This window comes from Coregonus clupeaformis, chromosome 35, assembly GCF_020615455.1.
Source record: "Coregonus clupeaformis isolate EN_2021a chromosome 35, ASM2061545v1, whole genome shotgun sequence".
In the NCBI taxonomy this organism is placed as follows: Eukaryota; Metazoa; Chordata; class Actinopteri; order Salmoniformes; family Salmonidae; genus Coregonus; species Coregonus clupeaformis.
The window spans coordinates 5,661,536-5,687,767 of NC_059226.1; the positions used below are offsets into that span (position 1 = coordinate 5,661,536).

General features: G+C 44.3%; 1 protein-coding gene and 1 pseudogene across 1 annotated transcript in view; both read right to left on the reverse strand.

The window, feature by feature from the left end:
* LOC121550459 (protein phosphatase 1E) overlaps positions 1-508 on the reverse strand; it is a 65,802-nt gene extending 65,294 nt beyond the window's left edge. Inside the window, exon 1 of the mRNA XM_041862728.2 lies at positions 220-508. Coding sequence (XP_041718662.2) covers positions 220-401 — 182 coding nt within the window. The 5' untranslated portion in view covers positions 402-508. The remainder of the gene's footprint in view (positions 1-219) is intronic.
* Positions 509-20,865: 20,357 nt separating this feature from the next.
* On the reverse strand, positions 20,866-24,774 carry LOC121550637 (annotated as a pseudogene).
* Positions 24,775-26,232: the final 1,458 nt, after the last annotated feature.

The window sequence follows — 26,232 nt, forward strand, 5'->3', positions numbered from 1 at the left end:
CTTATCATTTATATTAACTGTGTTTGCGCAAAAAAAGTCATGCCAATTAGTGTAAGCTATCTATAGCCGGCTAAATTAGCTTTCACTTTTGATGACTCCAAATGCCTATTCTATTCTATTCCTATTCTCGTCTGAAATTGTCTTGCAAAGACAAACATAAACCATTAGTTGACGCTGCATACAAAACAATTTATAACATCAAATCGGTAGCGTACTTACTATTTGCACAGGTGCTGAAGACACATATCGAGGCATTCCCCTTCAACTTCGTCCTCCGAGGTGAGGTCCGACAAAGGGCGCATTGGGACAGGGTCGTTCTCCTGGAGTGGTGGTCTCATCTCTCGGAGGAAGAGCTCCAAGAACCTTCGGAAGGTTTTCTCCTCAGTTGCTGAGCCGGCCATCACTTCTCATTCCTGGACAGATAAGAGACCGCACTAGCCGGGCAAGAAGATTACTTCAAATCGCTTGCTGGACAGCTCCCCACTCGCGCCGGATGGGAACGCGCGCGCGTGAACAAGGTTTTCGCTCAATCACAGGAGAGGGTGGGTGGATGATGACAAGAGAGGGGAGGGAATTTTGAGAAAGCGGGAGAAGCATCAGGTTTGTGTCAGGTTCGGGAACGCGCACGCACAATGCCCACTCACATGCGATACGTGCTTTTTGAACTAAAGGTGGGCAAATTGCCTTCACTGTGGAAGAACTGTAACAACTAATGGCAATATCGTATTTAAAAAAAGAAGACATTCTCCTTGTGCATAGGACATGTTATTATGACTAATCCAAAACTATATTTAAAAAATATAAAAAGCCTATGATAGGTTAACATCGGGGTTGGGTAGGTTACTTTCTAAATGTCATCCGTTACATTTACTAGTTACCTGTCCAAAATAGTCATTAGTAACATTCATTTAATGAGTTTGGTTAATCCAAAAGTTATCTGATTACTGACAAAAAAATCCATCAAACACATTTGGTATGTCATCATAGTGGTCTTACTTGTGGTCAGACTCGCTCAGATGGAACAACCTTAAATTTAGGCCTTTTTTCAATGCTGAATTGAATGTCATTGAGAAAACAGAAAGGTGCCATAATGTATTTTTTCTCAAACATCCTTACTGAATTGTAATGTAATCCAATAAATTATCATCTAGTTTTTCAAACTGTAATCTGATTATAATATTTTTATAATGTTTTTTGTAAATCAGATTACATGTAACCTGTAACTGATTACATGTAGGATGGACATGTAATCAGTTACTCTCCAACCCTGGTGTCACGAGTTCGTCGTCACAAGACAAGTGTTACACTTGTCTTGTCTGTATTGATCACACCTGTTACCCATTATGTTAATTTGTTTCCCTATTTTACCCTCTGGTTCCCTCATGGTGTTTTGCGTGATTGTTCGTTGTTTTACTGTCTTTTGGTGAGCCGGTATTTGCTCTTCCCTGCGTGGAGGATTTGCTCTGCTATTTTTGTTCCAGTAAAGAACTTTGTTATTATAGTTCTGTGGCCTGTGCCTGATTCCATCCTACCGTTACACCCAGACCCATGACAGAATCACGCACCATTGTAATGGAGTCAACAGGCACTTCCATTCCTTCAAGCTCAGTGGAGGAACGCATCCAGCAGCACTCGACCATGCTACAAACTTTGGGCACAGCTATGGATCGAGTCCTGAATACTATGGAGCGATGGGAGAGAGGAGGTTTCCCAACATCTCCTCTTCCTCCAATTCCCCCCACATCGCTGTCCACCCATTCTAACACTGGTGCCAGTGGGATTCGGCTCTCGCTCCCGAGGGCATATGATGGAACAGCTGCCGGGTGTCAGGGGTTTCTGCTCCAGGTGGAGCTCTACCTGGCAACCATCCACCCGGCTCCCTCGGGATACGAGAGCGTGTCCGCCCTCATTTCCTGTCTGTCGGGGGAAAGCACTCGAGTGGGCCAACACAGAGTGGGGAGGTATAGATGCAGAGTCTGTGTGCTATGAGGACTTTACCCACCGTTTCCGGTCTGTATTCGATCATCCACCGGAGGGGAGAGTGGCGGGAGAGCGGTTGTTCCACCTCAGACAGGGGAAGAGGAGCGCACAGGACTTCGCATTGGACTTCAGAACCTTGGCAGCCAGCGCAGGATGGAACGAGAGGGCCCTGATAGATCACTACGATGCAGCCTACGGGAGGACGTTAGTTGGGAGCTGGCCTGCAGGGACACCACTCTTAACCTGGACCAGCTGATAGACTTATTAATCCGGCTGGATAACCTGTTGGCCACCCGCGGACGTCCGGATCAGGGTCCGTCCAGTCCATCCCCCAGCACTTCCGAACCTACACCCATGAAGCTTGGAGGTGCTGATGTAAGGGGACTGTTTCCTGCACCAACTGTGGCCGCAGAGGACACACTGCTTGTCAGTGCTGGAAAGGGTCCTCAGGGAGTCGAGACAGCAGGCAGGGCCCTGGTGGACCATCCCAGGTGAGTAAGCACCCAACTCACCCAGAGCTCCCTGTTGGTCACATGTGTGTGTTAGATTTCCTGAGTTTTCCCCACATTCCCAGCATAAGGCGCTCGTAGATTCCGGCGCAGCTGGGAATTTTATAGACCATCTGTTTGCACGTAGATTAGGGATCCCTATTGTGCCTGTTGATGTGCCCTTCCCCATACATGCCTTAGATAGTCGCCCTTTAGGGTCGGGCCTGATTAGGGAGGTTACAGCTCCACTCCGGATGGAAACGCCGGAGGGTCATGAGGAGAGAATCAGTCTCTTCCTGATCTATTCTCCTGTGTTTCCCATGGTGCTGGGGCTTCCCTGGTTAGCCACTCATGACCACAATATTTTTCGTGGCAACAGAGGGCTCTCAAGGGATGGTCACGTCAGTGCTCGGGGAGGTGTGTAGGTGTTTCCGTAGGTGCAACTACGGTGGAGAGTCCAAACCAGGTCTCCACGATGCACATTCCCCCCGACTATGCCGATTTGGCTTTTGCCTTTACAGAAGGCGACTCAATTACCACCCCATCGACAGGGGGATTGTGCGATAAATCTCCGGGAGGGCGCTGCACTTCCTCGGAGTCACGTGTATCCTCTGTCACAGGAGGAGACGGCGGCTATGGAAACATATGTCTCCGAATTTCTAGGACAGGGATACATTCGGCACTCCACTTCCCCTGCCTCCTCGAGTTTCTTTTTTGTGAAGAAGAAGGATGGAGGTTTACGCCCGTGCATTGACTATCGAGGTCTCAATCAAATAACTGTGAAGTACAGTTACCCACTACCTCTCATTGCTAGTGTGACGGAGTCATTGCACGGGGCGCGCTTCTTCACCAAATTGGATCTCAGGAGCGCGTACAATCTGGTGCGTATCCGGGAAGGGGATGAGTGGAAGACGGCATTTAGTACCACCTCTGGGCACTATGAGTACCTTGTCATGCCGTACGGGTTGATGAATGCTCCCTCAGTCTTCCAATCCTTTATCGATGAGATTTTCAGGGACCTGCACGGACAGGGTGTAGTGGCGTATATAGATGATATTCTCATATACTCCGCTACACGAGCCGAGCATGTGTCCCTGGTGCGCAAGGTGCTTGGTCGACTGTTGGAGCATGACCTTTACGTCAAGGCTGAGAAAGGTCTTAGGACACCGCCTGTCCGAGTCAGGGGTGGAGATGGAGAATGACCGCATTGCAGCCGTGTGTAATTGGCCGACTCCAACCACGGTTAAGGAGGTGCACCAATTCTTAGGGTTTGCCAACTACCAGAGGTTTATCCGGGGCTTCGGTCAGGTAGCGGCTCCCATTACCTCCTTGCTGAAGGGGGACCGGTGTGCCTGCGGTGGTCAGTGGAGGCAGATAGGGCTTTTGGTCACCTGAGGGCACTGTTCACTTCGGCTCCTGTGCTGGCTCATCCGGATCCCTCCTTGGCATTCATAGTCGAGGTGGACACGTCCAAGGCTGGGATAGGAGCTGTACTGTCTCAGCGCTCGGGTACGCCCACAAAGCTCCACCCCTGTGCTTTCTTCTCAAAGAAGCTCAGCCCGGCGGAGCAAAACTATGATGTGGGGGATCGGGAGCTGTTAGCTGTTGTGAAGGCTCTAAAGGCGTGGAGACATTGGCTTGAGGGGGAAAAAACACCCTTTTCTCATTTTGACTGACCACTGCAACTTGGAGTACATACGGGCGGCGAGGAGACTGAACCCTCGCCAGGCAAGGTGGGCCATGTTTTTCACGCGTTTTGATTTCACCCTATCCTACAGACCAGGTTCCCAGAATGCTAAGGCAGATGCACTGTCCCGGCTGTATGACACAGAGGAGCGGTCCAGGGAGCCCACTCCCATACATCCGGCGTCTTGTCTGGTGGTATGGGAGGTTGATGCGGACATTGAGCGGGCGTTACGCACGGAGCCCACTCCCCCCGTGTCCAGTGGGTCGTGTGTACGTTCCGTCTGATGATCGATTGATCTATTGGGCTCACGTCACCCTATTCTGGTCATCCTGGTATCGGTCGGACAGTGCACTGTCTTAGTGGGAAGTACTGGTGGCCTACCTTAGCTCAGGATGTGAGGGTTTCCTCCTGTTCGGTGTGCGCCCAGTGCAAGGCACCTAGACACCTGCCCAGAGGGAAATTACAACCTCTCCCCGTTCACAACGGCTGTGGTCACACCTATCGGTGGACTTTGTTATGGACCTCCCCCCGTCACAAGGGAATACCACGATCCTAGTCGTTGTGGATCGGTTTTCTAAGTCCTGTCATTCCTTTGCCCGGTCTCCCTACAGCCCTACAGACTGCAGAGGCCCTGTTTACACACGTCTTCCGGCACTATGGGGTACCTAAGGATATAGTGTCTGATCGGGGTCCCCAGTTCACATCAAGGGTCTGGAAGGCGTTCATGGACCATCTGGGGGTCTCGATCAGCCTGACCTCAGGGTTTCACCCCGAGAGTAATGGGCAGGTGGAGAGAGTAAACCAGGATGTGGGTAGGTTTCTGAGGTCATATTGCCAGGACCGGCCGGGGGATTGGTCAGTTTACATCCCCTGGGCAGAGATGGCACAACATTTTCTCTGCCACTCCTCCACTGACCTGTCTCCCTTTCAGTGTGTACTAGGTTATCAGCCGGTCCTGGCACCATGGCATCAGAGCCAGATCGAGGCACCTGCGGTGGATGAATGGTTTCAGCGCTCGGAGGAGACCTGGAACACTGCCCATGTACGCCTGCAAAAGGCTATCAGGCGTCAGAAGGTGAGTGCCGACCGCCACCGCAGTGAGGCTCCGGTGTATACACCGGGGGACCGGGTCTGGCTCTCGACCCGAAACCTGACCCTTTGCCTGCCCTGCCGGAAGCTGGGTCGGCGGTTTGTGGGGCCCTTTAAAGTCCTGAGGAGGTTGAACGAGGTTTGTTATAGGTTACAGCTCCCCCCTGATTACCGTATTAACCCCTCGTTCCATGTGTCTCTCCTCAGGCCGGTGGTAGCTGGTCCGCTCCAGGAGTCTGAGGTGCGGGAGGTTCCTCCGCCCCCATTGGACATCGAGGGGGCACGGGCGTACTCAGTCCGTTCCATGCTGGATTCGAGGCGTCGGGTGGGGGGCCTGCAGTATCTCGTGGAGTGGGAGGGGTACGGTCCGAAGGAACGGAGCTGGGTTCCCAGGAGGGACATCCTCGATCCCTCCCTGTTGAGGGAGTTCCATCGTCGTCATCCGACTCGCCCTACTCCGCGTCCTCCTGGCCGTCCCCGAGGCCGGTGTCGACGCACGGCTGGAGCCGTGCGTCAAGGGGGGGGTACTGTCACGAATTCAGCCGAGGCTGCCCCTCCTCCTTGCTCGGGCAGGCTTCGGCGTTCGTCGTACTAGCTGCCACCGATCGATGTTTTCTGTGTTACACTTGTCTTGTCTGTATTGATCCCACCTGTTACCCATTATGTTCATTTGTTTCCCTATTTTACCCTCTGGTTCCCTCATGGTGTTGTGCGTGATTGTTCGTTGTTTTGATGTCTTTTGGTGAGCTGGTATTTGCTCTTCCCTGCGTGGAGGATTTGCTCTGCTATTTTTGTTCCAGTAAAGAACTTCATTATTATAGTTCTGTGTCCTGCGCCTGATTCCATCCTACCGCTACACCCAGACGCATGACACCTGGTTAACATATTATACTGAACAAAAATATAAACGCAGCATGCAAAAATTTAGTTATAGTTCATATAAGGAAATCAGTCAATTGAAATAAATTCATTAGGCCATAATCTATGGATTTCACATGACTGAGCATGGGTGGGCCTGGGAGGGCATAGGCCCACCCACTTGGGAGACAGGCCCACCCACTGGGGAGCAATTTCCCCACAAAAGGGCTTTATTACAGACAGAAATACTCCTCAGTTTCATCAGCTGTCTCGGTGGCTGGTCTCAGACGATCCCACAGGTGAAGAAGCAGGATGTGGAGGTCCTGGGCTGGCATGGTTACACGTGGTCTGCAGTTGTGAGGCCGTTTGGACGTACTGCCAAATTCTCTAAAATGACGTTGGAGGCAGCTTATGGTAGAGAAATTAACATTCAATTATCTGGCAACGGCTCTGGTGGACATTCCTGCAGTCAGTATGCAAATTGCACGCTCCCTCAAAACTTGAGACATCTGTGGCATTGTGTTGTGTGACAAAACTGCACATTTTAGAGTGGCCTTTTATTGTCCCCAGCACAAGGTGCACCTGTGTAATGATCATGCTGTTTAATCAGCTTCTTGATATGCCACACCTGTCAGGTGGATGGATTATCTTGGCAAAAGAGAAACGCTCACTAACAGGGATTTAAACAAATTTGTGCACAAAATTTGAGCGAAATTAGGTTTTTGTGCGTATGGAAAATGTCTGGGATCTTTTATTTCAGCTCATGATACATGGGACCAACACTTTACATGTTGCGTTCATATTTTGTTCAGTATATATGGACAGGGCCTTTATCCATGATAAAACAGCACTCTTAGTGTTCATCAGAAGCTTAGCACCAATGGTGAGATTCCATGGCTTAAATGTGTATATAGGACATCAAGCACCCATGCTAAAAATATCCACTGTAGTGGATTTCACTCAGAATGAGAATTAACCATTTCAATACCTGCAGAGCTGTTCAGTTGAGCTACATGTGCAATAATAAGTGGTTTTAACCCTTTAACAGGCAGCTCAACTAGGCGGTTAAGCTAACTTTGACAACCAATTTTTAAATAAATTAAACATAAATTTTGTTTGGCATATTTATCATCTAAACCAATGCCATTTAGTAAAATTATCATGTGGTTTTCATTATCGGACTCCCATATATTTTTTAATGGAAACATGCATTCAAAGATAGTTGAAAACCAGGAAGTGAACGTGAGCAAAACTGAACCTCATTTACCACAATTTATTTTACTATACTGAACAAAAATATAAAACACAACATGCAACAATTTCAAAGATTTTACTCAGTTACAGTTCATATAAGGAAATCAGTCAATTTAAATAAATAAATTAGGCCCTAATCTATGGATTTCACATGACTGGGAATACAGATATGCGTCTGTTTGTCACAGATACCTTTTTTTTAAAGGTAGGGGCGTGGATCAGAAAACCAGTCAGTATCTGGTGTGACCACTATTTGCCTCATTCAGCGTGACACATCTCCTTCGCATAGAGCTGATCAGGATGTTGATTTTGGCAACAGCTCTGGTGGATATTCCTGCAGTCAGCATGCCAATTGCACGCGCCCTAAAAAACTTGTGTTGTGTGACAAAACTGCACATTTTAGAGTGGCCTTTTGTCCCCAGCACAAGGTGCACCTGTGTAATGATCATGCTGTTTAATCCGGTTCTTCATATGCCACACCTGTTAGGTGGATGGATTATCTTGGCAAATGATAAATGCTCTAACAGAGATGTAAACAAATTTGTGCACATAATTTGAGAGAAATAAGCTTAATGTGCATATGGAACATTTCAGGGATCTTTTATTTCAGCTCATGAAACATGGGACCAATACTTTACATGTTGCGTTTATATTTCTGTTCAGTGTAATTGTGTATAAAATGGGAAATTACAATGTTGTAAAATGTTGTTGACCTCTAAAACATAATTTAAGAATGATTAAATTACTAATATGTTGTTGTTTTACAAATGTAGGAATACAGTGAGGGAAAAAAGTATTTGATCCCCTGCTGATTTTGTACGTTTGCCCACTGACAAATAAATTATCAGTCTATAATTTGAATGGTAGGTTTATTTGAACAGTGAGAGACAGAATAACAACAAAAAAATCCAGAAAAACGCATGTAAAAAATGATATAAATTGATTTGCATTTTAATGAGGGAAATAAGTATTTGACCCCTCTGCAAAACATGACTTAGTACTTGGTTGCAAAACCCTTGTTGGCAATCACAGAGGTCAGACGTTTCTTGTAGTTGGCCACCAGGTTTGCACACATCTCAGGAGGGATTTTGTCCCACTCCTCTTTGCAGATCTTCTCCAAGTCATTAAGGTTTCGAGGCTGACGTTTGGCAACTCGAATCTTCAGCTCCCTCCACATATTTTCTATGGGATTAAGGTCTGGAGACTGGCTAGGCCACTCCAGGACCTTAATGTGCTTCTTCTTGAGCCACTCCTTTGTTACCTTGGCCGTGTGTTTTGGGTCATTGTCATGCTGGAATACCCATCCACGACCCATTTTCAATGCCCTGGCTGAGGGAAGGAGGTTCTCACCCAAGATTTGACGGTACATGGCCCCGTCCATCGTCCCTTTGATGCGGTGAAGTTGTCCTGTCCCCTTAGCAGAAAAACACCCCCAAAGCATAATGTTTCCACCTCCATGTTTGACGGTGGGGATGGTGTTCTTGGAGTCATAGGCAGCATTCCTCCTCCTCCAAACACGGCGAGTTGAGTTGATGCCAAATAGCTCCATTTTGGTCTCATCTGACCACAACACTTTCACCCAGTTCTCCTCTGAATAATTTAGATGTTCTTTGGCAAACTTCAGACGGCCCTGTATATCTGCTTTCTTGAGCAGGGGGACCTTGCGGGCGCTGCAGGATTTCAGTCCTTCACGGCGTAGTGTGTTACCAATTGTTTTCTTGGTGACTATGGTCCCAGCTGCCTTGAGATCATTGACAAGATCCTCCCGTGTAGTTCTGGGCTGATTCCTCACCGTTCTCATGATCATTGCAACTCCACGAGTTGAGATCTTGCATGGAGCCCCAGGTCGAGGGAGATTGACAGTTCTTTTGTGTTTCTTCCATTTGCGAATAATCGCACCAACTATTGTCACCTTCTCACCAAGCTGCTTGGCGATGGTCTTGTAGCCCATTTCAGCCTTGTGTAGGTCTACAATCTTGTCCCTGACATCCTTGGAGAGCTCTTTGGTCTTGGCCATGGTGGAGAGTTTGGAATCTGATTGATTGATTGCTTCTGTGGACAGGTGTCTTTTATACAGGTAACAAGCTGAGATTAGGAGCACTCCCTTTAAGAGTGTGCTCCTAATCTCAGCTCGTTACCTATATAAAATACACCTGGGAGCCAGAAATCTTTCTGATTGAGAGGGGGTCAAATACTTATTTCCCTCATTAAAATGCAAATCAATGTATAACATTTTTGACATACGTTTTTCTGGATTTTTGTTGTTGTTATTCTGTCTCTCACTGTTTAAATAAACCTACCATTACAATTATAGACTGATCATTTCTTTGTCAGTGGGCAAACGTACAAAATCAGCAGGGGATCAAATACTTTTTTCCCTCACTGTATGCTCTACCAGGCAGTTGAGTTGGCCATTAAAGGAATGCTATTAAGTCAAAGTTAGTGAAAATCGACAATGGAGAAATATTGTTAAAGGATTTTTTGTCTTTTCAAATACCAAAATCCTTTCAAATCCATATAATTATTCACTGTCTGCCTGTTATCTGCACTATGTTTCCCAATTTCATTCAGTACATGTCATTCTACTGATATTCTAAGCATATAAATTGTAAACGCATTAATTTACATGCAATCTGCAATCTGATATTCATATTCTGATGCAAATGTATCATATTTTATTAATATTTGATATCAGTCCTCATTTAACTAGGCCTATCTTCCATTATAAGTAATGTAAATTCAGACAATGTAAATTCATGTATATTTTTTTGATGATTTAAAAAGTCTTTGCAAATTCCAATACAAAATTACTCTAATTGTTTGCAATACATTTTGCAATGCATTATCTATCAAAGTTTAAGTCATGCAAAGAAACATTATTTAATTATGACCTATACTGAGGCTGAATACACATATTTTTCAGAAAAATATATTGTTCTTGGTGTGGGTTAAAGACATATCTGGGCACATTAAGCAGAGTGAGGTTCAATGCATCTAGCATTATTTTGTAGGAAGTGCTTGTTCTAATTTTGCACCTACTACCTACTTTGGTTTGTTGTAAATGATCAAATGTAACATTGACCCGAGGAATCAATACCACATAGGTTAAGTTTACTTGGAGAAGGTCATGAGAGGTTTTCATGAAGTAATGGCAAACATCTTAGGCTACTTACTGGGTTCAGAACAGGATTAATTGATTTGCTCTCTAGTCATATGTGTGTGAGTGTGTGGACAGTGTGAGTGTGTGTGTGCACAATGTGTGCAGGGCCAAGTCCAGGCATAAGCAATCTTGCTTAGGGACCCCAAAAGGCTAGAGCCGGCCCTGAGTGTGTGTGTGTCTTGGAAGCAGCTGCTGTCAATGTTGCTGAAGAACATTCACGCTCTAATTAAATGCCAAAAAGATCTTGGCCGAATTTTGGCTTGACACAAAACACGAACTAGACAATTTCATGTGTGTGTGTGTGTGCACAAGAACAGCATACCATCCAACTGAGAGTTCTGTATTTCACCTTACTTCCAATGTCATCATGGACGCAGTATTTTACATAAAACTGTGAGCTGAACATCGTTCATGCTGAGGATTTGTCCACGTGAAATGAGGTCCAAATAAAATAAACGTTTATTGGTCGCGTACACAGATTTGAAGATGTTATCGCAGGTGCAGCAAAATGCTTATGTATCTAGCTCCAACAATGCAGCAATATCTAGCAATACAATAACAATACACACATAATCCAAAAGTTTAAAAAATATCAAGAAATTAAGACATATCAGAACGAGCAATGTCAATGTGAGCAAAGGTGTTCATATTTCACCTACCTTCCCATTGCTGCAGAGGCCAGCTCTAAAGTGTAAAATTTCATTACAGAGATGAATCACCAGGCCTCTCTCAAAGCCACTTGACTGGCGCTGGATGAAATATCTGTGGCAGAGCAGGAGAGATGCACTCAGGCATCTCAATATAGTTTGGTTGCAGAGAACTGCCCAAAACGGACAGTCCCAATTACTTAATGGGGTGGGTGCACAGTGCAAGGATTAATTTTGGGTGTCCGAGTTGCTCTAGAGTGTGCCACTGCATTGTGAAAAGGAGGTCTATCAGAAGACCATTAAAGGCCCAGTGCAATCAAACACGTGATTTTCCTGTGTTTTATACAGTACCAGTCAAAAGTTAGAACACACCTACTCATTCCAGGGTTTTTCTTTATTTTTACTATTTTCTACATTGTAGAATAATAGTGAAAACATCAAAACTATGAAATACCACATATGGAATCATGTAATAACCAAAAAAAGTGTTAAACAAATCAAAATATATTTTATATTTGAGATTCTTCAAAGTAGCCACCCTTTGCCTTGATGACAGCTTTGCACACTCTTGGCATTCTCTTAACCAGCTTCATGAGGTAGTCATCTGGAATACATTTCAATTGACAGGTGTGCCTTCTTAAAAGTTAATTTGTGGAGTTTCTTTCCTTCTTACGTTTTACATTTTAGTCATTTAGCAGACGCTCTTATCCAGAGCGACTTACAGTTAGTGAGTGCATACATTTTTCTTATTGCGTTTGAGCCAATAAGTTGTGTTGTGACAAGGTAGGGGAGGTATACAGAAGATAGCCCTATTTGGTAAAAGACCAAGTCCATATTATGGCAAGAACAGCTCAAATAAGCAAAGAGTAACGACAGTCCATCATTACTTTAAGACATGAAAGTCAGTCAATCTGGAAAATTTCAAGAACTTTGAACGTTTCTTCAAGTGCAGTCGCAAAAACCATCAAGCGCTATGATGAAGCTGGCTCTCATGAGGACCGCCACATGAAAGGAAGACCCAGAGTTACCTCTGCTGTAGAGGATAAGTTCATTAGGGTTAACTGCACCTCAGATTGCAGTCCAAATAAATGCTTCACAGAGTTCAAGTAACAGACACATCTCAACATCAACTGTTCGGAGAAGACTGTGTGAATCAGGCCTTCATGGTCAAATTGCTGCAAAGAAACCACTACTAAAGGACACCAATAATAAGAAGAGACTTGCTTGGGCCAAGAAACACGAGCAATGGACATTAGACCAGTGGAAATCTGTCCTTTGGTCTGATGAGTCTAAATTTGAGATTTTTGGTTCTAACTGTCGTGACTTTGTGAGACGCAGAGTAGGTGAACGGATGATCTCTGCATGTGTGGTTCCCACCAATAAGCATGGAGGAGGAGGTGTGATGGTGTGGGAGTGCTTTGCTGGTGACACTGTCTGTGATTTATTTAGAATTCAAGGCACACTTAACCAGCATGGCTACCACAGCATTCTGCAGCAATACGCCATCCCATCTGGTCTGCGCCTAGTGGGACTATTGTTTGTTTTTCAACAGGACAATGACCCATAACACACCTCCAGGCTGTGTAAGGGCTATTTGACCAAGAAGGAGAGTGATGGAGTGCTGCATCAGATGACCTGGCCTCCACAATCACCCGACCTCAACCCATTTGAGATGGTTTGGGATGAGTTGGACCGCAGAGTGAAGGAAAAGCAGCTAACAAGTGCTCAGCATATGTGGGAACTCCTTCAAGACTGTTGGAAAAGCATTCCTCATGAAGCTGGTTGAGAGAATGCCAAGAGTGTGCAAAGCTGTCATCAAGGCAAAGGGTGGCTACTTTGAAGAATCTCAAATGTAAAATATATTTTGACTTGGTTAACACTTTTTTGGTTACAACATGATTCCATGTGTGTTATTTCATAGTTTTGATGTCTTCACTATTATTCTACAAAGTTGAAAATAGTAAAAATAAAGAAAAACCCTGGATTGAGTAGGTGTGTCCAAACTTTTGACTGGTACTGTATATAGTGTAATCCAAAACAAATGTAATCTGTGAAATGCAGTAACTACAGGGCAGCTATTGACAAAGGTAAACAATGTACTTCAACTCAGTACAGTGTTGAGCAAAGTATTTAGCAACACAGAACTGTGCAAAGTATACTGGGTTTTTGTTCTCCTAAGTATATTACCTTTCAAAACAAAACAATATTTCACATTCAGTTCTGTCAAGTTGGCTGAATGTCCTTTGGGTGGTGGACGATTCTTGATACACACGGGAAACTGTTAAGCGTGAAAAACCCAGCAGCGTTGCAGTAGTTTACACAAACCGGTGCGCCTGGCACTTACTACCAAACACTGTTCAAAGGCCATTCACCCTCTGAATGGCACACGTACACAATCCATATCTCAATAAAAAATCCATCTTTAACCTGTCTCCTCCCCTTCATCTACACTGATTGAAGTGGATTTAACAAGTGACATCAATAAGGGATCATACAGTGGGGAAAAAAAGTATTTAGTCAGCCACCAATTGTGCAAGTTCTCCCACTTAAAAAGATGAGAGAGGCCTGTAATTTTCATCATAGGTACACGTCAAATATGACAGACAAATTGAGAAAAAAATATCCAGAAAATCACATTGTAGGATTTTTAATGAATTTATTTGCAAATTATGGTGGAAAATAAGTATTTGGTCACCTACAAACAAGCAAGATTTCTGGCTCTCACAGACCTGCATCTTCTTCTTTAAGAGGCTCCTCTGTCCTCCACTCGTTACCTGTATTAATGGCACCTGTTTGAATTTGTTATCAGTATAAAAAAGACACCTGTCCACAACCTCAAACAGTCACACTCCAAACTCCACTATGGCCAAGACCAAAGAGCTGTCAAAGGACACCAGAAACTAAATTGTAGACCTGCACCAGGCTGGGAAGACTGAATCTGCAATAGGTAAGCAGCTTGGTTTGAAGAAATCAACTGTGGGAGCAATTATTAGGAAATGGAAAACATACAAGACCACTGATAATCTCCCTCGATCTGGGGCTCCACGCAAGATCTCACCCTGTGGGGTCAAAATGATCACAAGAACGGTGAGCAAAAATCCCAGAACCACACGGGGGGACCTAGTGAATGACCTGCAGAGAGCTGGGACCAAAGTAACAAAGCCTACCATCAGTAACACACTACGCCGCCAGGGAGTCAAATCCTGCAGTGCCAGACGTGTCCCCCTGCTTAAGCCAGTACATGTCCAGGCCCGTCTGAAGTTTGCTAGAGTGCATTTGGATGATCCAGAAGAGGATTGGGAGAATGTAATATGGTCAGATGAAACCAAAATAGAACTTTTTGGTAAAAACTCAACTTGTCGTGTTTGGAGGACAAAGAATGCTGAGTTGCATCCAAAGAACACCATACCTACTGTGAAGCATGGGGGTGGAAACATCATGCTTTGGGGCTGTTTTTCTGCAAAGGGACCAGGACGACTGATCCATGTAAAGGAAAGAATTAATGGGGCCATGTATCGTGAGATTTTGAGTGAAAACCTCCTTCCATCAGCAAGGGCATTGAAGATGAAACGTGGCTGGGTCTTTCAGCATGACAATGATCCCAAACACACCGCCCGGGCAACGAAGGAGTGGCTTCGTAAGAAGCATTTCAAGGTCCTGGAGTGGCCTAGCCAGTCTCCAGATCTCAACCCCATAGAAAATCTTTGGAGGGAGTTGAAAGTCCGTGTTGCCCAGCGACAGCCCCAAAACATCACTGCTCTAGAGGAGATCTGCATGGAGGAATGGGCCAAAATACCAGCAACAGTGTGTGAAAACCTTGTGAAGACTTACAGAAAACGTTTGACCTGTGTCATTGCCAACAAAGGGTATATAACAAAGTATTGAGAAACTTTTGTTATTGACCAAATACTTATTTTCCACCATAATTTGCAAATAAATTCATAAAAAATCCTACAATGTGATTTTCTGGAATTTTTTTCCTCAATTTGTCTGTCATAGTTGACGTGTACCTATGATGAAAATTACAGGCCTCTCTCATCTTTTTAAGTGGGAGAACTTGCACAATTGGTGGCTGACTAAATACTTTTTTCCCCCCACTGTAGCTTTCACCTGGATTCACCTGGTCAGTCTCTGTCATGGAAAGAGCAGGTGTTCCTAATGTATTTTACACTCAGTGTATATGTATAGGTGCATAACGTAATATATTAAGATAAAACTCTTGACAGACATGTAAAAATCGGTTTTGAAAGTAATATCTCACATGGACAACCTTAAGCAATGTCAAATATATTATGAAACTTTAATAGCGCTCTATGTGGCTGTTACATAACATTTCACTATGGGTGGGGTCTAAGCTTGGACCGCCACAGACTATTTTCTGTGTGTAATAATAATAATATGCCATTTAGCAGACGCTTTTATCCAAAGCGACTTACAGTCATGTGCGCATACATTTTTACGTATGGGTGGTCCTGGGGATCGAACCCACTACCCTGGCGTTACAAGCGCCATGCTCTACCAATTGAGCTACAGAGGACCACCCATTATGGCCATTTTCAGTCTTGCCACCAAGTAGGTTTAGACAGATTATGAAGGAGCACCTTTCAACTGTCCTCTCGATACAGGATGATAATAGAATTCTAATTGACTCCAAGTAGACCTGGCTTTCTTTCCACATGATTGCAGTACAACAGAATGGGCGTCTTGTAAAAGGGGACTCGGTCACAAAGCCAATAGTTGTTGAAATGAGCAGACAATTTGCCAACCTCACCACAAGTGGCCTTGCTTGGCATTACAAGAATGACCAGCACACGTGGGGCAGAGCTTGTCCATTAGTACAACCTGATTACTACCACACAGCCCCTGATAAATGGCTGCTTTCATAACACATGACACAGCTAACAGGAGGACAGATACCAAAGTAGGGTCTATAGTGTTGGATCATAGGGGTGTGTGGAGATGGATGAGCCTATATTCAAATAGTCAAATTCAATCACACCTGCTGGCATTGCAGTATTTATTATACATAGTCATACATCAACATATTTTCCCCCAGTAATCAAATTACATCACAAAATGGTTTTAGGGGCTGTAAACATTCCAGGAAGACTTCCCTCACAGGGAGATGCCTCCAGTTTTCCGGGTGCTCAATAGTTTGTACACAAAGTTATTGCATAAACATCCAGGTTTGATTGATAGATTGAATTTTGGACAACTCCTTTCCTTCATGACCACTGGTTTGGAAGGACAAGACAGGTAAAAGCAATATGGTGGAAGTGGACTATCCAATCTTTTCCCCTATAACTGATAATGAAAGACAGGCGATGGGGAAAGGAATCTATTTGAGAGTGTTGGGAGGCAGCTAGTGTTGTGTAAGCACAGTGACCTGGTAAGGTACTGTGGCCTCTATTTGGCTGGGCGACTTGTACAGGGATGCCAGTCAAGGAGGAAACAGAGGTGAGGAGATGCAGTCTTTCACAAGGGCAAGACATACGTCAACACCTCATAAAGACAGCCATTCCTCTAAAACAAGACATTAGTCAGCTGCTAGTCTTCCTTTACCCCTTTCTCTCTCTCTGGCCTATTTATTGTTTATTGGACAGAGGCAGGGAGAGAGGTTAGTGAGTGTGTGCTGCCATTCAAACAGAGTGAGGACAAACTACAGTGCACAATGACACACTAACAAAAAGCTGTGCCACCGGCAACCAAGAGACCTTGGGTTTTATAGAGACAGAGAGTGCCTCTCCGCCTGAGCTTTTCTCCACTGACTGATAGGCAGGCAGCAGCAATTGTAGTAAGAAAGGACAGGCGACAATTGTCAGGTGGGGATTGCACTGGCTCTGGACCAAAGCTTGAAATATGAAAGTAATTTTTTTCAGAGCAGGCGGAACTGAACTACACTTATGAAAAACAAACAAATCTGAAGAATAACTTATGACAGTGTCTCCTGTTATTGTACAGTATTTGGGGGGGCTTTTGAGCTGTCAGAGAAAAAGTAGAGCAGCCTCTCTTATGTAAGGCTTGGAAAATGGTTGACAAAGAGAAGAAATCCCTGTGCCTGTAGGGACACATCATTGCGGTAGCATGTAGGCTAGGGCTGGGCGGTATACAGTATTTTACAATATACCGGTATTGATGCACAGACTGGTTTGGGTTTTTACTTTACTTTCTATAATGGTATTTGAATGTTTGGTTTGTTTAATGGGATACGCCGTGTGTAACGTTTATTTTTATAGTTTACTTCGCTACTTGAGTCATCTCTCTCTGCTCTCTCTCTGTCCATGTCGCTTTCCACACAGACCTAGCCCAGTCACTCAAGGAGCGCAATGGTTGTTCCTCGACTACAAGACACTAGCGTTCAGTCTGCATGGTCAATGCAGCACATGCAACAATGTTGATGACAAGGATGCTGTTTTAACTTTGCTTCTTAATATAAATCCCCTAGTGTTCTATAATTACACATTTCGTTTGTGTTTCTTACATCTGCAAACAGCTAGTTTGTCTTTTCTTAGTTGGGCCTAAATCTTGTTAACCGCTAATGCTAATAAATGTACTGAGTCAGAGCAAACGTAATTAGTTATACAGCCTGATAATACCAGTGATGGTGTAGACCTAAATCAGCATGTTATTTGTGCAACAGTATCTTTTCAATCAAAGAGGAAAACGCGAAGCATGATTATGTTAGCTACATGAACTAGCTAAGAGAAAACATTCAATGTAGCCAAAGATAATAGTCCCCTAGGAAACACTTGTCAACACTTTGGTTCCTAGCCTGTCACAATAACTCCTTCCTGGCATTTTCATTCGTTGTCATGTCAAACAATACAGTATTCAAAGTGCCACTATTATATTCTAACTATAGTTATATTCTAACTATAGAATTGGAATAATCATTATATTTCCATGATTCCAAGTGTTTGCTCTAAATCGCAAGTAAAATCGCAATTGCATCATTTGGTTAAAAATAAGGCCTAGGTTGTTTGCCCATATCGTGCAACTCTACGTGGCAGTGTGGAAATGATCTCAAATCAGTGCAGGAAATGCAGAAATTGATGAAAATGCTGAAAATTATTTTGGGTTGAAGTTTAATTGAACAGTATAAAACAATCAGAATGGAGAAAGACCCATTGTGTGACGAGTACTGAGGATACGAAGAGGCAGGAATCAACAATGTAAAGGTTTACTTAACACTGAGCAAGAGAACAACAGCGCGCGAATACACGACATGACACTAACAATCACACACGACGCAACACTGAACAGTCCAGGGGTGATGATGAGGTGCAGGTGCGCTGGCAGTGATTAGGGTGCGTTGGGTTTCCATTCCGGTGTTGCCGAGAGGGTGCGCTCAGACCGGTGGCTCAGTAGACCGGCGAATCAGAGCGCCGGAGGGGAGCAACGGGAGGAGACGTGACACATTGAAATCACTTAGAATGTATGTGTTGCCACCCTTGGGTCACGTACTACTCATAAAGCAAATTTTGAACTTTTATTATTAAAAAACATAAAATACCGTCAAACCATCCATTTTAAATACTGTGATATGATATTTTGGCCATATCGCCCAGCCCTAATGTAGGCTTCCTTCCAGAGACCATCCATGTGAAGGGGTGTTAGTACAGTACAGTACAGGTACCTGTGTGTGCCCTCAGCTCTCACCTGCAGATTGACAAGAGCACAGACACCCACACAGAGCCATGTTAACCACATCTACAATCACAGTGACCTAACCCCATGCATCAACGTTTAACCACACAGTCACTTAGCACAGCCACACAAACAAACATGACACTTAACTAATATTTATGAGCCATTGGCAGACAGGGTAAAGCTAATGGTACAGTATGTTAAATATAAAGGGTTTAAAGTGGGTGAGGTATATGACTGGCTGAATTGCAAAATGTGCATTAAAACTTGGCCCGAACCAGTTCTGTTAAATAACTTTGATGTACAGTTTAAGGAGGAGTACGATTTTTATTGTCATTTGTAGCATCTACAGTCAGTCCATCGCAACAGTCCTTCTCACCAAAGGCAGGAATAAGCTTTGATTGGCCACTCCAAACCTTTGTAGTCACCTGATTGGTAAGAACAACCTAAACATGAAGGAAATGAAAGTTCATCTAAAGGAAACTGGCTTCCGCATAAACATGACAGAGGCAAAAATAAGACACCAGGCAATATTTATTGTGTTAATCATTTCACCCTGAGAGAAAAAGTAAAGGTTAAAAGTCCTCTTCAGTCTCATTGATGCAGTGTTATGTTCTGAGGAAAGAAGAGTTTGGTGATCAATGAAACACATCCCTCCTTAACAACGCATTATTATCGGCACCCTCTTTTTTCCACTTCAATTGTTGTCCCTTACAGCTGTGAGGCTTGGGTCCCAAAAATTATTGAGGTGTTTATAATTTCCTGCCTATGTGTTGATGCTCCATCCATCAGCAATACAACCGGTATGCTGTATTGTCATTTCAGACTAAGAGATGACAGTGGAGATGTAATTTAGACTAGGTTATTATGTGGACTTGGGCACAGAGTAACACAACAACTTAGGTATTGGTAGACATACAGTAGGAATGTACTCAGCAAACATAGAGACAGGTCCTGTGGGCTTACATCAGGATGAGTCATACTCTCCCTCTCTACAGCAGAGCAGCAGAAAGTAACTCCAGCTCTCCACAATCAGAGGATCATTACTGGTATGTCTGTACAGCAATGGTCTTCAACCTTTTCTTGCCCAGGGACCCCCTCCCAGGCAAACCGGCGACCCAGGGGCCCCATCATACGTTAGCCCACCAAAAAATGTCACATGCCTTGTCTTATCATCAGGTGAATGATAATGGCATGGAGAAGTAATGACCATTTTTTAATGAATAGATTTGGTAGACAGCTTATCATTATTTTGACCTCCCCACATATAATTGGAAAAGGAAGTGTAAACTCTAACATCGCTGATCCCCTGCAGTACCTCCACGGACCCCCACACGTGGGGCTCAAATTGGAACAGGTTGTCCTGTCCACCGGCTCTGTTGTTTTTGTGTCCTCCAAGGGGTCCCTGAGTGCCGCCAACCAACAAATTACTAGAACAAAGTGAATTTGCTCCAGGGCTCATAAGATAACTATTTTGCTGATTAAAAACTGTGCAGCGCCATCCTGGCATGGAGCGGCCATTCCGTTTAGATCCCAATCTCCCTGGCCGCTTAAATCAGCATTGCACTAATAAGAGCCTTTTTATCTCTTGGGATGAGAGTGCTTAGTCTAGATGCACGGTTGGATTGTGACCAGAGATGGGAGGTTGTAAATAATGAGTATGTCTTGACTTCCTCCGAAGCTGCCTTCTCTCCTTGTTCGGGCAGGCTTCGGCGGTCGTCGTCACCGGCCTTCTAGCCACTGCCGCTCCTCATCTCATCATTCCATTTGTTTTGTCTTGTTTATTACACACACCTGGTTCATATCCCCTCATCAGTACCTGTATAAGTGTTCCCTCTGCCCCCTTGTCTTTGTGTGTGATTGTTTATTGTGAGGATAGTGAAGCTCGGTGGAGCTCCTTGTATTTTGTATCGCCAGGATATTTTCCTGTGTGCCTTGTATTTTCCAGTGCACTGGAGTGTTTTGACACGTTCCTGCGTAACTCTGTGGTTGCGGAATAAAGCCTGTTATTCTGTGATTTACCCTCCTGCGCCTGACTCCTTCAACATCACCTCATCACAGAGTAAGGACAGAGAGACAACGCAAGTCTGGCGAGCATGGTTTCAGGAAGGCATTGCTGTCAATCACCACCAGCTGGACCTGGATTGGACCAATACAGGGGCCTAAGTTACTATCCAAAAGCCACAAGCAAAGTATTTTATTGCTGCTGTCTTTGCTGTTTCGATGTTAAAAAAAATTCTACTATTCTATCTCGCTCCAGCCAATCCAGAAATCTAGCCATAATTTTCTATGAGCATTTAAGTTAAGGAATTCCATTTAGACTCTTTACTTGAATTTGACTGGAATTTAAATGGAACGGAGCCCAAACCAAAATGGAGGTTGTAGAAATAACCCCTTTGGATTTTATTGGTAGGATGTTTTGGGATCAGTGACAGTATTGGTGGGGATTAGTACCTCAGGGTGCTGAGCAAGGAAGTCAGCCAGGAGGTACTTCTCCACCAACAACTCCATGTAGTCATGGTAACGAACGAGGATGAGGTTGGAGAGGATTGTTTCCACAAGAGGATTGTTTCCACAGTGAGCTCCTTCAAGGCCTCCTGCTGCTCTGGAGAAGGAAAAAATTAAGAAAAAGAAATCAGAGACAGTGAAGTAAAACATTTCTCTAATTAAGCTTAAATCTAAGATGGAACCCTTTTTTCTCTACACCATCTGTAGTTTTGTCAATTTTTGTCATGGCTCACACATAGAGTAGCGATTAAAAGGTGTGACGAAACGACCAAGCAGTGATTGAATGCATGCAACAGTACTGTTGATCCCCATATGTGAGCATTTACCAAATACCAGAACAATACTATTTCATCAGTAAACAATTTTCTTCATAGCCTAGTATACATTTATTACCTGTGTATGACAATGTAGTGATAACTACCAATGTAACAAATACATTCAATATTTGAAATCTTCATAAGCACTAAATAGATGCTTCACAAATCAGTCATAAGTCATCCTATATGATGGATGATATATAAACGTTCAGTCTCATTGTTTTTGTTCTGTCCTGTACTACTTAGTTACGTGCATCCTCTGCTAGCAGCCAATAGTCGTCCACGGCTGCCTGGGTAGGTCCACAGCCTTCTGGACCAAGAAGCTGCCCTCCGTGTCTATGTACAGAGCCTTGCCTCCCAGCCCCCCAAAACACATAGGGATCTGCACATCTACTGCCAACTGGATACTTATGGACACAGAACGAGGGGTTTAGGTGTGAATGTGTCGTGCAGTTATTTTATTGTGTTATTATTACATTATTTGGAACAGTTGAGTAAGGTGAATAACTCTTCCACACAGAGGTACCAGAGCTTACCAGAGCTGGGTCTTTCCCACCCCAGGCGCTCCGCAGACCTCAGTGGTCTTCCCCACCGGCAGGCCCTCTCCCAGGGCTGTGTCCAGCGCTGAGCAGAAGGTGAAGATGGTGCCCAGCTACTGCTCTCCAGAAGCTCCAGCGCCGTCAGCCTGCCTGTTGCTGCTCTCTCCTGGCCAGGCTCACACCTCACAGCACCTCTACTGCCTCCTCCTGGGAGATGCCAGCCTCTACAAATACAAACACAGGGATGGAGCTGAAGAGGATAAGATAGACAAGCTTGAAGGGGAGAGATAGAAATGTTAATGCACTGTAAGACGCATTGGGAAATTAAGTTAGCTGGAACCACATATTGACAAAAACAATATATTTGGGTTATTTAGGTGTAATGCATTTCACCCAGTTGATGTCCTGTAACTGTATTATAACCTACTACTGTAATAATGATACATCAACAACTACAACAACAGTGACTGGTTGGCTACCTTTGCTTAGTTGGAGGTTGCAAGTCAAACAGGTCTGCAGCAGAATGAAACCCAGAATTTAGCAGTTTCACTTTGACAGACGGTGCAAAGGCGTAGCTCGACACAGCCCTCTGCAACCTTCTCTTTCTTACCCGTTTCACGACTTGAATGAGATTGACACAGGCAGACAAATTAAAAAGCTAGCATGCCACTTGCCATTAATGATAATTTGCTTGATACATTGAACCAGTTTCTAACACCTCAGTGAAAAAGCAAAAACAAGGACATTTCTAAGTGACCCAAACATTTGAACAGTAGTGTATGTACAGTAGTGCCTTGTAAAAGTATTCATCCCCCTTGGTGTTTTTCCTATTTTGTTGTATTACAACCTGTAATTTAAATGGATTGTTATTTGGATTTCATGTAATGGACATACACAAAATAGTCCAAATTGGTGAAGTGGAATGAAAAATTAACTTGTTTAAAAAAATTCGAACAAATAAATAACTGAAAAGTGGTGCGTGCATATGTATTCACCCCCCTTGCTATGAAGCCCCTAAATTAGATCTGGTGCAACCAATTACCTTCAGAAATCACATAATTAGTTAAATAAAGTCCACCTGTGTGCAATCTAAGTGTCACATGATCAGTCACATGATCTCAGTATATATAAACCTGTTCTGAAAGGCCCCAGAGTCTGCAACACCACTAAGCAAGGGGCACCACCAAGCAAGCATCACCATGAAGACCAAGGAGCTCTCCAAACAGGTCAGGGACAAAGTTGTGGAGAAGTACAGATCAGGGTTGGGTTATAAAAAAATATCAGAAACTTTGAACATCCCACGGAGCACCATTAAATCCATTATTTAAAAATGGAAAGAATATGGCACCACAACAAACCTGCCAAGAGAGGGCCGCCCACCAAAACTCACGGACCAGGCAAGGAGGGCATTAATCAGAGAGGCAACAAAGAGACCCAAGATAACCCTGAAGGAAATGCAAAGCTCCACAGCGAAGATTGGAGTATCTGTCCATAGGAACACTTTAAGCTGTACACTCCACAGAGCTGGGCTTTACGGAAGAGTGGCCAGAAAAAAGCCATTGCTTAAAGAAAAAAATAAGCAAACACGTTTGGCGTTCGCCAAAAGCCATGTGGGAGACTCCCCAAACATATGGAAGAAGGTACTCTGGTCAGATGAGACTAAAATCGAGCTTTTTGGCCATCAAGGAAAACGCTATGTCTGGCGCAAACCCAACACCTCTCATCACCCCGAGAACACCATCCCCACAGTGAAGCATGATGGTGGCAGCATCATCTGTGGGGATGTTTTTCATCGGCAGGGACTGGGAAACTGGTCAGAATTGAAGGAACGATGGATGGCGCTAAATACAGGGAAATTCTTGAGGGAAACTTGTTTCAGTCTTCCAGAGATTTGAGATTGGGACGGAGGTTCACCTTCCAGCAGGACAATGACCCTAAGCATACTGCTAAAGCAACACTCGAGTGGTTTTGGAATGGCCAAGTCAAAGCCCAGACCTCAATCCAACTGAGAATCTGTGGTATGACTTAAAGATTGCTGTACACCAGCGGAACCCATCCAACTTGAAGGAGCTGGAGCAGTTTTGCCTTGAAGAATGGGCAAAAATCCCAGTGGCTAGATGTGCCAAGCTTATAGAGACTTACCCTAAGAGATCTGCAGCTGTAATTGCTGCAAAAGGTGGCTCTATAAAGTATTGACTTTGGGGGGGTGAATAGTTATGCACACTCAAGTTTTCCGTTTTTTTGGTCTTATTTCTTGTTTGTTTCACACACAAAAAATATTTTGCATCTTCAAAGTGGTAGGCATGTTGTGTAAATCAAATGATACAAACCCCCCAAAATCAATTTTAATTCCAGGTTGTAAGGCAACAAAATAGGAAAAATGCCAAGGGGGGTGAATACTGTACAAGCCACTGTACTTTTTACAAGGTCTTTATATAATGTATTGTCTGGATTCCCCAGAATAAAAAACAGCTGTTTTTAGCTAGCCAGCTAACTGACATTCAGTACATCTTGTTTAACTGCAGCGACCCCCCTGGTGGTATCTTTAGTTGGAGCAGGATGGCTGCTTTGCCTGTACCCTGCCCAGTGCGATTAGGCATTGTGAAGAATGGAGGTTTACCTGCTCAGCTGCACAGGTACACTATGGAAAAGAATCTGCACAAGATGGAGAAGCTGCTCAAGAAAGGTAAAACAAAACAATAACACAAGTAATGCATGATGATGAGTAAGCATTCTCCATCCCTACCTACTAGTACCTACCCAGTGAGCTTGGCAGTTATGAATAAATGGTTTCCTAATTAAGTTTATCATTCATCAATTGTTCTGATGCTGTGCTATAAGTGTGGATGTGGACTGTGTCAATCACTTGGGATAGATACCTCTGTTCTGTGCCTCTTGCCTGGGTCTGGCAGGTGTCACTGAGCTGCTACTGCAATATGGAGCGGACCCTAACCAGTAAGACTGACAAGTCATTCACACACTGCACATGAATACTCTCTCATGTCTCCTCTCTTTTAGACATAAAATAAATACTTCAAAGTTGTGTAGTAGAAATTATAATATGCTAATAAGCGTTTTAGTACAGCACGTTTGATGTGTTTTGCATGGCACCATACTCTTAAGTGACCTTTTTCCTGTGTAGTCGCTGTGAAAACAGGAGCACCCTCGTCCACACTGCCGTTTTCTCCTGTAACACCTGGCCTGCTGGACGCAGGGGAGGACCTGAGGCTCCACGACCACAAAGGCAGGAGCCCCCGAGACTGGGCCGAGGCTGGGGCTCAGGAGCACAGCGCCAGGGTTAGTGGTCACAGAGTCAGGGTACATTTATCATGGAGAAATGATCAGATACATGCTGTATGCACTACTAAACTCTCTCTCTCTCTGTCATTCAGATGCTTGAGTTCCTGAAGGACTGTGTGTCCCACATGCACAGCCTGTCTCAGACCCCCCAGCCAAGGGAGCTGCGCCGGACCCTCTCCTCCACCCTGTTGCACTCCCCCGCACTCTACTAGAGCTTCTTATGTCCGGGTGAGCAGCCAGGAGAGAATCCTACATTGATACACCCCTTTTTTAGGGTTTGTTTTCTGAAGTCAACTTTTCCCCATTTCTCCCATGTTGCAGTGGCTCTGACCTGCACCTCAACAGAAAGATGACCAAGTCTTTGACACAGTTCAATATTTTAGCTTCGGAAAGGAACATACCGGTACAAACATGGATTCACGCTGGCTCAAGATCAAACTTTTGCCTAAATCAGTGATGTCGATTTAAGACCAAAAAAGTAGCATCGTGCCCACATGTCATATTAGGATTTGTCCCTATATCATCATCATGAGACTGTCATATATCGGATAGTGTTTGAGTTTATTTGGATAAACGCGTCTGCTAAATGGCATATAGCGTGGTAATGTTTTGGAATGGCAGTATTGTGTATCTGGATGAGAGTCAGTGACTGTGTGTTTTCTTGCTGGGCCCAGTTGTCTATAGATAAGCCGGGGCATGCGTTGGGCCTTCTGGCCTCCCTGCCTGTGATTGGGGACAGTGAGTTAGGGCAGGTGGAC